The 17362-nt window shown below is 33.3% G+C and overlaps 1 protein-coding gene across 6 annotated transcripts in view; it reads right to left on the minus strand.

Annotated features, from left to right (window-relative positions):
* Nucleotides 1-1064: 1064 nt before the first annotated feature.
* LOC6033026 (serine/threonine-protein phosphatase PP1-beta catalytic subunit) overlaps nt 1065-17362 on the minus strand; it is a 131017-nt gene continuing 114719 nt past the window's right edge. For all 6 annotated transcript variants that reach the window (XM_038266217.1, XM_038266222.1, XM_038266221.1 and 3 more), the window contains 6 exons: nt 8207-8338; nt 7774-7989; nt 7566-7705; nt 1669-1767; nt 1359-1598; nt 1065-1288 (listed from right to left, as the gene is read on the minus strand). In XM_038266217.1, coding sequence (XP_038122145.1) covers nt 1172-1288; nt 1359-1598; nt 1669-1767; nt 7566-7705; nt 7774-7989; nt 8207-8338 — 944 coding nt within the window. In that variant the 3' untranslated portion in view covers nt 1065-1171. The remainder of the gene's footprint in view (nt 1289-1358; nt 1599-1668; nt 1768-7565; nt 7706-7773; nt 7990-8206; nt 8339-17362) is intronic.

Below are 17362 nucleotides of genomic sequence, written 5' to 3' on the forward strand. Positions count from 1 at the left end.
TAACGAGTTCTTCGGTGAAGGTGAAAAAAAATCACTTGCACATTTGATAGTTTTACTCCAATTGTAACAATTTATTCTCTCCAAAAGTTCAACTTCTTAAACATTTGCGCACTGCTACCAAAATTAAATGTCATTATTTTACGGGTAAAATTTTGATTCCGTACAAAACGCACTAGCAAAAAATAAACTTAACAAAGTGTGTATGTGTCTGTGTGTGTCAGTCAACTAACTTCCCCAACTCAAAATTTGTAATCAAAACGAAAAATTTGTTATCAATTCATCCCAACTAGACAACCCTTCGAAAGGTCGAGAACGTCACCGTCGAGGACGACGACGACGACTGCGTCGACGAAGTCGACGGCTGTTGATGCTGCTGCTGCTGTCCCGACAGCGACCCTTGGTGGTGCAGCACGGGCGGCTTCTGCGGAACCCACGGCGAACTTGAGGCGCTCGACGAGGCTAGAGGCGGCGTCGGTGGGGGTATTGCTATCGGTACGGTTACCGTTTTCGGTAACGACATCTGCTGCTGCTGCTTTTGCTGGTCGTGCAGGCGCATTCCGTGGAGGGCCTGCTGCATCGCCAACACCTGCTGACTGTGGTGATATTGTTGCTGCTGCTGGTGGTGCAGATGAGGTGGGGGTGGTGGAGGGGGTAAGGTCACAATCAGTTCTTCGTCCTCGTAGCCGTCGTCGTCGCCGTCACGCAGGTGCAGATCGTTCAGGTCGTACAGGTCCGCGTCCAGCAGTTCGTCGTCGTCGTCGTCTTGGTCGTCCCTAAAGTCTTCCTCTTCGTCTAGCTCGCCGTTTGTGCCGATCGCGGTTAACCTGCCGCTGATGGCCACCGTCCTGTTGCTGCTTCTTTTGTTAAAACTACTGTTACTATTACTACTACTGCTAGTGTTGTTACCATTTGGTTGTATGGTGGAGTGTTGCTGTGAATCTGCTGTTGATGCCGATGACGTTGGTGGCGGCGCCGTCGGAACGGCGGTCGATCCGGTCGCTGCTGTAGAGGATGATGATGCTGATGATGATGCCGCCGATGATGATGATGATTTTTGTTTCCTGTTGCTGCTGCTGCTTCTTTCGCCGCCACCACTTCCGCCGTTGTTGTTGTTGCCGCCGCCACCACCCCGCCGGCGCGTCAGATAGCGATTCAGAAGAGAGAGAAATTATTATTTCCGTTTGGTCGGGGGCAGCGGCTGGTTCTGGTTCCGCTGGGGCGTCTGCGGCCGCTGGGCGTTCGTGCCGGTGTACTGGTATTTGGCCTTCTTCTCCGACGGTTTCAGAATCTACCCGAAAAAAAAAGTCTCGTTGAAAAACTTCTTCTCAAAGCATCCTCTGATCCTCAAAGAGCCTCACCTGAAACGAACACATCAGGTTCTCGTCCACGGACATCATGCCGCCGGCGTTGTCAAACTCGCCGCAGTAGTTGGGCGCGGAAAAGAGCGTCACGAGCGACCGCTTCGCAAAGAACTCGTACCCGTCCTCGACGACCTGGTGCGCCCGGCAGATCAGATCCAGGTCGTGCATCCCCAGGAACTTGGACACGACGTCGACGCCGAACGTGAAGCTGACGCCGCGGTCGTTCTCACCCCAGCCCTGGAAGCGAGTTATTGAAAAATCGTTCGTTAGTGGATCATTTTGAAGGCAGTGTTGATGGCCAGCTCACCTTAACATCCTTGTCGGGGTCGCTCCACAGCAGGTCGCACAGCAGTCCAGTGTCGGGAACGTCCGTTGGTCGCATGATTCGTCGGATTTGCTCCATGTGCTGTGGGTTGAAAGAAATTAAATGCATTACTTACAGGTTTTATGTGTGGCAAACTGAAAAATCTAAAGAAACTTTGAACTATATATATATATTTCAAATATATCCTTTTTAATAAATTTGAAATCAGGGACATCGGTAAATGTTGAATAATCTTATTTATGATTTGCCTCCATTTTGGGCCAAATTTCGTTAAGAACGCCATTTTATGCAGCTCACAATGCCTCACCCTTTGAACTTTCCAAATCTCTAAAATTCGATTTCAATCCTGAGATATTCAATAAAAACCAACAAAAAAAAACTCCAAAAATATTTGTCACTTTTCATTCGAAAGAAGTTTCAATCTTGCCGTGCTATCTTGACACACCCTCAAAATTGATGCGAATGCGACAAAGGGCCTAGAGTTTTCAGGACAGAACACGTTTGACACACGTATATGCCCGACTACTGTAAACACTTTTAATTATAACTCGGGACTCCGGCTACCAAAATCAACCAAACTTTAGGACAATCACAGACATTTTTCTACTAACTTGGACAGCATTAAAAAATAAAAATCACGTTTTTTTTTAAGTGTAATCCTTTTATTAAACCCATGTTTCTTACACCTTCAGAAATTGGCTTCTCAAGATTCTTCTATAATTTCTTCATTTCTAATCTGAGCAATTCTCTGAGTTTTCGGTCATACGATTTTTTTTGTATTTTTTAATGCGGTCAAAGATTTTTTGCCCGTTCTGGAAATTTCTGAAAAAATAGCATTTTACGTCCCCTAACACGTATCAGAAAATATAAAAAATATATTTTTTTTTGCAAATCAAGTTTTAGTAAAAAAAAGTGAAATACAAAAATGATATATGAAAATACAAAAATCTGTAACTTTTGAAGAAATTTTATTGATCGATTTGGTGTCTTCGGTAAAGTTAATAAGGACTACACTGAAAAAAATGATACACGGTAAAAAAAATTGTGATTTTTAATTTCACTTTTTGTCACTAAAACTTGATTTGCAAAACAAAACGACTATTATTTTTTTTCATTTTTTGATATTTTTTTAGGGGACATAAAATGCCAACTTTTCAGAAATTTTCAGAATGGGTAAAAAGTCTTCGACCGAGTTATGAATTTTTGAATCAATACTGATTTTTCCGAAAAATTGAAAAACTGGTCGCAAAATCCAATTTGCAATCAAAAAGTACTTTCATGAAATTTTAATAAAGTGCACCGTTTTCAAGTTATTTCGAAAGGGCCAAACATTCAATATAACGCCCTTTTGAAATGTTAGTCTTGATTTAATTTTTTTTGAAAATATTGTTTTCGAAAAGATCGGAAAATTTCACGAATAGTTCATATTATAAAAAAAATAGTGGGTTGTTTGGGTGAGACTTAGAAAACATCAATTTTACTGTTTTTAAAACTTTGCATGGCAATATCTCAAACAAGCAAAATATAGAGAATTTTCTCAGCCTTTCAAAAATATTTTTTTCAAATGTGGGCAAAAATTAGCACTACTTTTATAAAAAAATGAATAACTGAGACTAGTTTTAAAAAAGTTACCTAAATGGTTATAACTTGAAAACGGTGCACTTTATCAAAATTTCACGAAATTACTTTTTGATTGCAAATTCGCGTTGAAAAATGAAGTTGAAACATTTGTGCGACCAGTATTTCGATTTTTGAAAAAAAAAATCAGTATTGATTCAAAAATTCATGACTCGGTCGAAGACTTTTTACCCATTCTGGAAATTTATGAAAAGTTGGCATTTTATTTCCCCTAAAACAAATCAAAAAAAAAAAAAAAATTAAAGCTGTGTTTTTTTTTTGCAAATCAAGTTTTAGTGACAAAAAGTTAAATTAAAAATCACCAAAAAAATTTTACCGTGTTTATTTTTTTTTTCAGTGTAGTCCTCATTCATACCTACAACTTTGCCGTAGAAACCGAATCGATAAAAAAATCCAGTAAAAGATACAGATTTTTGGATTTTCATACATCATTTTTGTATGGACAGCTGCCAAATTTGCATGGAAAATGATATTGACAAACTAATAATGCAAAATGGCTTCTTTGGGCATACCGAAGGCACCAAAAAAGTTTCAACCGGATTAAAAAATACAAAAAAAAAAAAATTAGAAAAAAAAACCGATTTCGTAGAGAACTGCTCATCTACAAACATTTTTTAGTTAAGGAATGTGAATTAAGGCAATTTAAATTTCTTTTAGAAAGTGTTTCACTAAGTTCCCTTTTAAATTTTGTAAATTTGTTAGTTTTTTTTTTCATTAATCAATGTTGATTAATCGAGTTGTTACCATTTTTTCAAAAGAGAAATCCAGTCTGATGAGACTCCAAAAACAAACAAACAAAAATTTCTTAAATAAAAATTGCACAAGCATCATTTTTTTATATATTCAATACGTAAAAAAGTTTTTCCATTGTTTCCAATCCATTCACAACGAAAAAAAAATTGGATTTTATTCGATATTTTAGTTTTCTGATAACTGAAAACATTATCCATAGTACTTATCCAAAACTTATAAAAAAGTTAAAGGGAACCGTTTTCGAATATTTAAGCAATGTGACAAAATGAAACAGAATCACAACTTAACGCTGGCCATAATTGTTGAAATTAGGCTCTGGGTTTATATTGATTTTTTATTAGCTTTGTTAGAGGTTACCTTTTGTTTGATAAACTTAGTCTAAAAAAATCAAGTAAAAATCATATCTTGAATAGCCTTTTCATAATCAAAAAGATTAAAAAAGTTAAAGAAAACATGAATCTAGAGATTTAGTTTTCATTCAAAAAGGTCCAATAAACAAAATTTTCATTTTTGGGTCTTTTTGGGTATTTTTGAAACCGCTCGAGCATCCACAAACTGACATTTTTGTTTACAGGACTTGGACCTTATACAAAAAAAACTTTAGAAATTTAAAGTAAGTTGTTAAAGACGATTTGAGTGAAATTAATTTTAGTATTCTACAAAGTATTACAAAGTTGTTCAAGAGTTAGACCGTTTTGTCAAAAAATCGCAAATTCACGACCCTCCTGCCCCTGTCTTACCACCCTGTACACAGAAAAAAAAATGTGAATTTACTCGACACGGAAAAAAATAATCACATCTGGAGTTTTTTTAAAGGTCCAATAAACCAAATTTTGAGTTTTTGCTTTTTGGGTGATTTTTAATAACCCTGACTCAAGGTGGTTTCAAAAACACCCAAAAAGCAAAAACTAAAAAAATGTTTTATTGGACCTTTAAAAAAAAACTCCAGCCATGTAAGCTCAGCTGATGTAAAAACGTTAACAATCGAAAAGAGGAAAAGACGAAGTTTTTCGGGTAAGGCTTGTATTACATAAAATTTCATGTAGTAATGCAAAATTTATTTTACAGCGAGGTCTTTTACATGCACTTAGATTAGGTACTACTTTATTTTGCTGTACAATAGTTTTTGAGATATCGTCGTCTGAACATTAAAGCCCAGTCCATCGTGCCAGAACCTGACTTTTTTCTATGAATAATTATTATATTTTTTTACGTTTGCTGAAAATCATAAAATATTCAACTAAATTGGCAACGCTTCAAAATGAATTTTGACCCTCTTGTTTTGTAGTTAAAAAATAGATTTTTTTTGCTAAAACAAATCCTGAACTGACATTTTGAAAAATTGCTGTTCGCTCATTAATACAGTCCAGATTCGATTTTCCGAAGTCCTTGGCAAAACTTTACTTCGGATAATCAAACCACAAAAAAAATTTTTTTTTTCGCTTTCTTATTTTTGATTGTTGAACTTTAGTATGACCTCTTAACTACTCTAAGGTAATTTAGAATTTTTAAATCCAAAATGGCGACCAAAATGGCGGTGACAAAATATTGAAAAAATGCATTTTTCAATTCAATACACAGCCAACCATCCAAATTTGACTAAAATGGGGTCGCAGAACACGAATTTGATGTTATACATACGAACATTTTTTTGTTCGTAATTCGATTATCCGAAGTCCCATACAAACCTTCCGATAATCGAGTCTGGACTGTATTTGCAACTTTGCCGAACTCGTTCTCAAGATATCTAATTTAGAATATTATATTTGCTTCTTAGCACTGACAGTCGAGTTGTTCTCTAGCTTTTCGCGATTTTTATATTTTATTTTTATGAAGCTTTGCCATCGATTCCTTATGTCAAAAGAAGCCATTTTGCATAGGTTATTGTTTTCTCCGTACGAATTAGGGACATGTCAATACAAAAGTGTTAGGAAAATATTCGAACATCTGTATCTTCTGCTCAATGTGGACAAAATAGCCTTTTGCCTTTAAAGCTATACTGCCGCTCTAATCTAGTCCGTCCCATATGTAAAAAGTGAGTGCTGAGATAACGCTGTGAGAAGCCCAAAAAAAGTTTCACAATTTTTCTCATTCTAAACCAAAATTTTCGATCCAATTTTTTATACAGTTATTTCGATATCTGTCTAAAAAACACCACTATCATAAATTTGATTTAAAAAACTAACAATTTGAAGCTAAATTTGTGGAATTTTCAACAAGAGACCGACTTGACTTTATTTGTCCATAAATAAAGTCAGGTCAGTCATGGTATCAAGGTAGGCTTGAGCATTTACACCAGAGGTTCAACCTTATTCAACTGTCATTTACAGGTTTGTTTTGGTAGATTTCCAAGTAATTAATGGTCACCAAGTGATACAAATTTGTTTATTTCAGATTTTTATAGAATTCCAACATACAAAAATATGACCAGCAACGACACCAGAATTTTTTTTGAATAATACAGAGGCAAATGACATAGGAATGCAAATCTCAACTGCTTAACCCCTCGAAATTAATTACAAAAAATCCGCTTTTCGGAGGTGTAATCTTTTCCAGAACCAGGATCAAGCCTATTCATTCAAGACAAAATAGAACTAATTGTAGGTATCAGCCATAACAGTATGCATTTTATTTTTTCTATTCGTGGTTTTCCCTTGAAAAAGAAAGAAAGCGAAAAGGTTTGGATTATTTCGTTTTCAATATTTAAATATTTCTTCAGAAATGAACAGTTAATGATATTTTCAAGCTTTACGTATTCATAAAGACATACTCTGTAAAATTTATACAATTCTGCATCCACTCAAACGATTTGCGAGGCATTTCTATATGAGGAACTGATTTGCCTTTATTTTGCATATGGGACAGCACGAAAGTCATATTTATTTTGTAATTTTTAGAACAAACATGCCTTGTTTATTCGATAGGCTAAAATAATATGTAAAAACAAGACTTTTGTGAAGTTTATCTAATTTTTGACAAAAATACATATGGGACGGACTAGATTGGAGCGGCAGTATAATCCTGCTCGGAAATTAACTTCTTTTAAGACACCTTGTAGACACACCTTCATATGTACTTATCGACTCAAAATCGAGAACCAAACTCGGATCTTCTTCGGATCATCCTTCGACAAAGTTGAAGAGAATTGAAGTTCCTACAAGAATCTAACGCTTGGGCAAATCTGGGCAAGACTTGTTTCCCTATCCATTTCGCGATTTTACCGATACAAACTTCAACGATCAACAGCGACCCCTCAACCTTAACCGATTTGGCTCAAAATTGGCATAGGTAGGTATTTATTTTTGCCTAAGGAATCGAATCACTTAGTAACTGTAGATGATTACAAATTTCAAAATCCCAAAATAACAGTGATTATTAAAAAAAAGAAACAAGTGTTAGTCAGAACTTCCGGAATCAAAACAACAAGATTAAAATTCCATCTCCTATGAATCCTGCTCTTATAGGGAAACAACAACAACAACACTCACGTTCAGGTCCGGACTGAGTCCGCCGTGACAGCAGAAGATCTTCTCGTCGATGATGGCCGCAATCGGTAAGCAGTTGAAGCAGTCGGTGAAGGTTTTCCACAGCTTGACGTTGTACCTTCGTTTGCACTCGTCGTAGAATCCTGTTTTGGTCAAGGAGAGATTAGTTTTCGTCTTCTTCCCGAGGGGGGACATTCTTCTTCTTGCTCACCGTATATCCTATTAATACTGGCACACTCGTGATTGCCCCGCAGCAGGAAAAAGTTCTCCGGGTATTTGATTTTGTAGGCCAACAGCAGACAGATCGTCTCGAGCGATTGCTTGCCCCGGTCCACGTAGTCGCCGAGGAACAGGTAGTTGGCCTCCGGCGGGAACCCACCGTACTCGAACAGCCGCAGCAGGTCTGTGTACTGGCCGTGGATGTCACCTGGGGGCAGATTGTGAAAAGGGGAAACAGCTAATTTGTGTTCTGCTCCGTTCGGCGAATTATGGACATTTTTTCCCATCGAATTTCGGTCTCTTTTCAAAGAACTGGTTCGATGGAAAATCTCCGCGTTACGTGTGCTGCGCCATTATGTAAGTATTTCGTGAAAACGCGCCCAAATTTAAATCCCCTCAGATTAATGTGCCCGATGGAAACCTACCGCAGATTTTGAGTGGGGCTTCCAGCTCGAGCAGGATCGGCTGCTGCAGGAAAATTTCACGCGACTTCAGGCACAGTCCTCGAATCTCCTCCTCCGACATTGGTACGGCCTTGCCCGGCCGGCATCCTCTGACTGGAATTAGATGAAGAGAAAGGGACACGTGTTAGCTTGATGAACTTAAAAAAAAAACTTTTTTTTAACAAAATTTAACGTAATATTACACCGAGAAATATGTAGTCCATATGTATGTAAAACCTACTTGAACGAAATGTCAAATCTCAAATCGATTGCATCAGATCTACCGATTTGCCAATTTTTCAGTAATTTAAAATCGAAGAATTATTTTCTATTTTAGAGCTGGAACTAATTGTATTTAAAGTTTTGTCCCTCTCCCTTTTTGTCAAGTTCGAATTTAAAATTTCAAGCCTGATTTTCAAAACATTCAGGTGAAAAATATATGCCAAACTGGTTTTTTTTTTAGGGTGGTCCAGCCGCATATCGTTGATGTTGAAACCTCTAAACTAGGCCCTTGTCCTGTCACGTCCGTCAGTAGTCTTGTCGTACATTATAACTAGTATCAGATCTGCCAATGAATTAGTACACTTCGACCAAATAAACACTCACGCTGTATGGATCTGACTCTAGAATAAATGCACAGTTGTGTATTATTCGTAAGTCCAACTTATTCAATTATTTATTTAAGTCCAAATATTCATTTGCTAACTACTTTGGATTGAAAATCTACATTTTAATCTAAAATCCTCTAAACTTAATGTTCAAAACTAAACGTTCCTTTAACTGGTTCAGTACTACTTCTATCAAAAAACAATAAAAATGTGTGAACTGATATACAAATAGGATAGAAATCGCGATTTTAAAAACAAATTACCATTTACGTCAAAAGATCCGTAGTTCCTCGATTCGCAACAATGGTCAATACAACCATAATCCGAAAACCGTTAGTTCAACAGATCAACGAATTTTGTCCGATATCATTACATTATTGATTGATTGAGACTCTATGGACAATTTGTCATAAAAGAATGCCTAGTATTCTACAACAATCAAAGTTTATTGACAGCATTACTCTAACTTAACAATTGCAACTAAATTTATCAACAAATAGATTTGGAAAGCATACAGATTTATTTTAAATGCTAATGCTAAGCAACAAATCAATTGTACTATCCTAAAGTCCCAACCTAAATCCCACATTGCGATAGTGAAAAAGTCACAGAAGCAGCGGTGTCTTGTGCAATTGTGATATTTTCACTATCGGAGAACTACCTAGTTCACGAAGACAGCTTATCGGTCAACGCTTAAGCCCTGGGGCTGCGACAAAGCGAGTTCTCGTAGCATGAAGTGGTGTCCATAGTGCTTATAAAAAATAATGTATACCCAAATTTTAACTAATGCACTAGGATCAAATCATGCCCCTTGACTTTACAAGGCCCAGGGATATGCCAAACATGTTTCTTTTGTTATCTTTAATGTCTTTAACGACTGTGGTCCAAAAATTTAAAATTTGTAAACAGCTTTTAAAGTATTTATCTGGGACTGCTCGATATTTGAAAGAAAGACGAAACGAACAAAAATTGAGCACCACAGAAGTCATTTGAATACGATCATGGGAGAAATGAGATGAATCTCGGTAGAACGTCAAACGACCGTTCGCTGAGCGAATTTATATCCAGAGCGAGGTCAACGACTATGTGAGTGACCTAGCGTAGCACTCATTCGTTTGTGAGTGAAACGAACGAAAGAAGAATGTCAAAATCAGCTTGTCGTGGTGAAGACGATTGGAATGTTCTGTCACCTATCACAAATGAACTCGAAATTTCGTAAGCACTGGAATAGATTACAATCGATTTTACTAATTTCTTCAATGAATATTTTGACAAAAATGACCTTTTGTCTGGCATGCAGTACCTTGTTCCGGTGGGCATACTGAGCCCAAATTCCAAACATTAGCTTGATGGGTCTAATAAGATATTAAAAAAAAAAAACAAAAAAAGGAATTTTGAGTCACTTTCGCAACTTGGAACCATGGTTCAGTTTTTCTTTATACTCTAATTTTCAGAGAAATTTCGAAGAGACTGGGGAGAAAAAACTAGAAATAATATTTTCAATGGTCTTAGTGTGTTTCTGAAAATTGAACTATCAAAAAAATCTCTACGAAATTGACCTTTTTTTATTCTAATTTTTGTATTTTTTAATCCGACTGAAACTTTTTTGGTGCCTTCAGTATGTCCAAAGAAGCCATTTTGCATCATTAGTTTGTCCATATACTTTTCCATACAAATTTGGCAGCTGTCCAAACAAAAATGATGTATGAAAATTCAAAAATCTGTATCTATTGCAGGTATTTTTTGATCGATTTGGTGTCTTCGGCAAAGTTGTAGGTATGGATAAGGACTACACTGAAAAAAAATGATACACGGTAAAAAAAATTATGATTTTTAATTTAACTTTTTGTCACTAAAAACTTGATTTGCAAAAAAAAACACTATTTTGATTTTTTTATATGTTTTTGGGAACATCAAATGCCAACTTTTAAGAAATTTCTAGAATGGGCAAAAAATCTTTTTTTTAAATCGAAGTACTGGTCGCCAAATTCTTTCAACTTCATTTTTCGATGTAAAATCGAATTTGCAATCAAAAAGTACTGAAATTTTGATAAAGTGCACCGTTTTCAAATTATAGCCATTTTTAGGTAACTTTTTTGAAAATAGTCGCAGTTTTTCATTTTTTAAAATTGGTGTTCATGTTTGCCCAGCCTTGAAAAAAATATTTTTGAACAGCTGAGAAAATTCTCTATATTTTGCTTTTTCAACCTTATCAAACACTTAGTTGATAAAAAAAAAAACAGGAAAACCGATGTTTTCTAAGTCTCACCCAAAAAAAACCACCATTTTCTAATGTCGATATATCAGCAACTATAGGTCCGATTTAGAATGTCAAAATATGAAACATTCGTGAAATTTTCCGAACAATATTTTCAGAATTTTCAAAGACTAACATTTCAAAAGGGCCAAACATTCAATATCACGCTCTTTTTAAATGTTAGTCTTGATTTGAAAATTCTGAAAATATTGCTTTCGAAAAGTTCGGAAAATTTCACGAATGTTTCATATTTTGACATTGTAAATCGGATCATTAGTTGCTGAGATATCGACATTAGAAAATGGTGTTTTTTTTTTTTTTTGGGTGGGACTTACAAAACATCAATTTTCCTGTTTTTAAACCTTTGCAGGGCAATATCTCAGCAACTAAGGGTCGTATCAACAAAGTTCAAAAAAGCAAAATATAGAGAATTTTCTCAGCTTTTCAAAAATATATATTTTTTTAAAGTGGGCAAACATGTGCTAAGTGCACATTAAAAAATGAAAAACTGCGACTATTTTGAAAAAGTAACCTACTTTTTGATTGCAAATTTGATTTTACATCGAAAAATGAAGTTGAAAAATTTTTGCGACCAATATTTCGATTTTTTGAAAAAATCGGTATTGATTTAAAAAAAATTAGAACTCGGTCAAAGATTTTTTGCACAACCTGGAAATTTCTGAAAAGTTGGCATTTGATGTCCCCTAAAACATATAAGAAAATAAAAAAAAAGTGTTTTTTAGCAAATCTAGCTGTAGTGACAAAAAGTTAAATTTAATTAAAAAAAAATTAACCTTGTATCATTTTTTTTCAGTGTAGTCATTATCCATACATACAACTTTGCCGTAGACACCAAATCGATCAAAAAATTCCTTCAAAAGATACAGATTTTTGAATTTTCATACATATTTTTTGTATGGACATGGATAGCTGCGAAATTTGTATGGAAAATTATATGGACAAACTCATGATGCAAAATGGTTTCTTTGGGCATACCGAAGGCACCAAAAAGATTCAGCCTGATTAAAAAATACAAAAAATAATATTTAAAAATACGATTTCGTAGAGAACGGCTCACATAAAAGATTTTTGTATGATTTCATGGTATTTTTCCACATTTTGGCCGTGTTATTTGCCCAAGTAATTCCAAAATATGGTATTTCCACCTGCTCGGGTAATCCTTGAAAATAATTTAAATAATTAACTTTTTGAAAGATCGTAAAAACAAATCTAAGAATAGCTTTTTTTAAACTGAAATATTCTCAGATTAAAGAAAGATGATAGATAAATTTCTTTAATTTCAAATGAAATCGATAACATTTTTCATACCACGCTCAGCAAATGAAGTTTTCCCCGACAAGCACTTGATTCAGCGCTGGCCGCCGGTCGCCGAGGCAAATTGACTTTTACTTCTCGCACAAATCGTGACTAAATTATTGTTTGTTCCTTCCTTCCTCCTCAACCCAACTCATCAATTCAGAGCAAAACAAAAGGCAGATTGGGATTGATATTCGTGTCGACAGGTACCTCCACGAGACCATCACAGACAGCGCAACTGTCGACTGATTGACAGCGTCGAGAATAAGAATCAAGAGGATTGTGTGTTTTTGTTTTGTATTTTCCATCAATCTAGGGGGGTGGGGGGGGGGGGGGGGGGTTGGTTCGGTAGGGATCCTCGCGTGAACTGGATTAATAGAAATAAGATTAGTTTCTCGAGGGAGCTGGTGGTGTCGGTGCCTGGTGCTGGGTGCAAAAGTTCGAAAAGGCTACCAAGAATCATGTCCAATTTCAATCATCGGTTCCATCCGGCTGGCAATTGGATTTTTTTTGTCCTTTTCAATTATGTAGTTTCAAAAAGGCCAAACATTCAATATTACGCCCTTTTAAAATGTTAGTCTTGATTTGAAAATTTTGAAAATATTTTTTTCGAAAAGATCGGAAAATTTCACAATTGTTTCATATATTAACATTGAAAATCGGACCATTAGTTGCTGAGATATTGACGATAGAAAATGGTGGGTTGTTTGGGTGAAACTTAGAAAACATCAATTTTCCTGTTTTTAAACCTTTGCATTGCAATATCTCAGCAACTAAAGGTCGTATCAACAAAGTCCGAATAAGCAAAATATAGAGAATTTTCTCAGCTTTTCAAAAATATTTTTTTCAAAACTGGGCAAACATGTGCACTAACTTTAAAAAATAAAAAACTGCGACTATTTTCAAAAAAGTCACTTAAATATGGCTATAACTTGAAAACGGTGCACTTTATCAAAATTTCACTAAAGTACTTTTTGATTTAAAATTTGATTTTACATCGAAAAATGAAGTTGAAAAATTTTACGACCAAAATTTCGATTTTTTGAAAAAATCAGTATTGATTAAAAAATTCATAACTCGGTCAATGATTTTTTGCACAACCTGGAAATTTCTGAAAAGTTGGCATTTTATGTCCTCTAAAACATATCAAAAAATAAAAAAAATTAAAAATAGTGTTTTTTTGTAAATCAAGTTTTAGTGATAAAAAGTTAAATAAAAAAATCACCAAATTTTTTTTACCGTGTATTATTTTTTTCCAGTGTAGTCCGTATCCATACCTACAACTTTGCCGAAGACACCAAATCGATCAAAAAATTCCTTCAAAAGATACAGATTTTTGAATTTTCATACATCATTTTTGTATGGACAGCTGCCAAATTTGTATGGAAAATTATATGGACAAACTAATGATGCAAAATGGCTTCTTTGGGCATACCGAAGGCACCAAAAAAGTTTCAGTCGGATTAAAAAATACAAAAATTAAAATTGAAGAAAAAAGACCGATTTCGTAGAGAATTGCTCTATAGCAGAAGAAGCAAAAAATCAAACTTCCAAATCCCCCTTCTCCAACAGAAAATAAATCTTTGCTACTAAATCATTGGATTTCACGCAGGTTGACTTTTATGCTGCTCAATATCTTTTTTGACATACATCCTTCCTTTAAAAATATAAACGAGACACACTTTGGGGAGAGAAAAGATCGAGCATTCACCATGTTTACTTTCTTCCCGCCACGCCGTTTTGTGCGAAACTTTGTAATTTTTCGGCTTTCGGTATGGTGTGTTTTCTTCTTCCTTCCACAAACCGCACACAACTGGCTTGACTGAGAGTTGTTTGAGTTGAAAATCAGTGCAAGTTTATCAACAGAACAAAATGATTTCTCGTTTTTAATACTGTTTTTTATTTTCAAACTTTTCCATAATTTCGTTGACGGCCTGCGATTTTCCTTCAAATTTGACAGCAAAACTCAATAAGAACCTAAGCAAATAAATCCGCTCTTGAGGAATATATAATTTCTGATCGATTTGCAGGGTTGTTACGGAAAAGTCGAGAAAAAATCCGCGCCAGATCCGCGCCGACCCCAAAACCCAATCCGCGCGAAATCCGCGCCATATAAAAAAAATCGCGACAAACATAGAAGAGAGTAACATAATGAATGAAATTTTAAACGAAAAAAGAATAATACAGAAGGCATTTGGATCAGTACCGTTGATCAGTTGTGGATTCATATCCCACCTGTACCAAATGCAACATTTTTTGCCATTTCTGAAACAATATTAGCATTTCTTGCAACACTTTAAATATCGTTGCTTTAAAATAAAATTCAGGAGAAAAATCATTCGAAATTTTAAAAAAAATAAACCGTAAAATAAACCACCAAATAATAAAATCTATGGATTTAGTACTTGATAATTCTCGCCAAAACATTCCTCTGGAAAATCGAAACACGAAATTTCTATTATTTTCTTCTCTAAATTTCTCTAAACTAAAATATGACTCCGAAAATGATCAGAACTAAGAAAATGGCAAAATTTAATAATTTAATAATTTAATAATTTAATAATTTAATAATTTAATAATTTAATAATTTAATAATTCAATAATTTAATAATTTAATAATTTAATAATTTAATAATTTAATAATTTAATTTAATAATTTAAAAATTTAATAATTTGATAATTTAATAATTTGATAATTTGATAATTTAATAATTTAATAATTTAATAATTTAATAATTTAATAATTTAATAATTTAATAATTTAATAATTTAATAATTTAATAATTTAATAATTTAATAATTTAATAATTTAATAATTTAATAATTTAATAATTTAATAATTTAATAATTTAATAATTTAATAATTTAATAATTTAATAATTTAATAATTTAATAATTTAATAATTTAATAATTTAATAATTTAATTTAATAATTTAATAATTTAATAATTTGATAATTTAATAATTTGATAATTTAATAATTTAATAATTTAATAATTTAATAATTTAATAATTTAATAATTTAATAATTTAATGATTTAATAATTTAATAATTTATTAATTTAATAATTTAATAATTTGATAATTTAATAATTTGATAATTTAATAATTTAATAATTTAATAATTTAATAATTTAATAATTTAATAATTTAATAATTTAATAATTTAAAAATTTAAAAATTTAATAATTTAATAATTTAATAATTTAATAATTTAATAATTTAATAATTTAATAATTTAATAATTTAATAATTTAATAATTTAATAATTTAAGTTTTGACCATTATGAAATTTATTTATTTTTTTTTATTTGAGTATGTAAATTCTGAAATTTCAAATTGTTGAATTCCAGATTTCTTATTTTTTTTAATTTTAACATTACATTTCGCTTTAAGACGGAGATTTTAGCAGTTTTCTAAGTGAATTTCGTCATGTTGTGATAATTGGAAGTAGAATCAATTCTACCTGAATCAGAGTGGCAACAGAAGTTTTAATTTTTTCAATAAACCAAAAATTTAAAAATGTAAATTTTTATATTGAAAAAACATAGAAAGTCTTATAAGTTTCATAGTTTAAATTTTTAAAATTCTGTAATTTTTCGAATTTTGTTATTTTGATTTTAATAAAATTGGGATTTATTTGAATTGCTAAGCAGATGTTTTAAAAATAATGAGTTGTAATGTTATGTTTAGTTTATATAAAAGATCTCAATGCATTAAAAAAAACGCTCCTTGAAGATTATTTCAAAGTTTCGTATTAAGACAAAAAACAATCAAAAAATTTTAGAAGAAAATTTTCTTCATAACAACTTATTAGAAATTGATGTTTGCGCAATCAACAAAAAAGATTGAATTTATATAATTCCTAATAATAATTTCCTTTGTAATTTGAAAGAAATTCTATCGTTCTCAATTATTTTGTTTATCAAAATTGCTATCCGCGCGAAATCCGCGCCTGAGCAAAATTAGTCAGCAAATCCGCGCCAGATCCGCGCGATGCGCGCCATTCGCGCGATCCGCGCCGTCCGTAACAACCCTGGATTTGGTATCTTTGGCAAACTGAGGAAAAAACTGCACAGTTCGAAAAACATTGAGATGTTGCGATGCTCTACTTTTTTAAGGGGCCAGGGGAAAATCTCCACGGTATCTCCAAAGAAGTTTCGCTTGGAGTTGGACGATGTTTGAGTAGGAGAATAGTCTAGGATACGCTCTAAGCAAGCGTTACGATTAATGGCAAAGTGTTCTAATGGTAGAACTATTATTCCTCAGATAAGCCATCAAATGCTGGTAACTCTTTAAGGCCCTATTTTTTAAAGATAATAATGCGAAAATTATATTTGAATGGTTAACATAAATGAAAACAATCGTTGTCCAAATTTCTGGAAAATAATAAACATATTAAAAATATTTACACAAATAAAAACAGATTTAAATATAAGACAAATATGATTGAAATTATTTTAAGGGGTTACATACATGTAGAAAATCCCAAAATTTCGTATTTTCAAATATTTATTGAACTCTTTTGAAATATCATTTCCAATAACTCCTGAAAGTTTCATGAAGATATATCATGATTCAAGTGAGTAGATGACGATTTAAGTTCAAAGTTTTGCCATGCGCAAAGCGAATTTCAAACTTTTTGAGCGTTTTTCTCTAAACACCGAGTTGATTTACGGGTGCTACGATATCTCGAGATTGGATGAACCAAATTGGTTGAAATTTGCACGACGAAGCCCGATTTTGAAATTTCGATTTTTGAAAAATTACAAAAATCAAAAACTGGCGATTTTTTCTATGAAAAACAGAAAAAATGTATTTATCTCTTTTTAAATAAACTTTTTGAATATCGGCCTTCGTCATGCACACGGGACTGGTTTAATGAGTCTTCACCAAAAATTTGAGTCGATTTGGTCAACACAGTGTTGAAATATCGTGGCACCCGTTTTTTGAAAC

The sequence above is a fragment of the Culex quinquefasciatus genome, chromosome 3, assembly GCF_015732765.1.
Source record: "Culex quinquefasciatus strain JHB chromosome 3, VPISU_Cqui_1.0_pri_paternal, whole genome shotgun sequence".
NCBI lineage: Eukaryota > Metazoa > Arthropoda > Insecta > Diptera > Culicidae > Culex > Culex quinquefasciatus.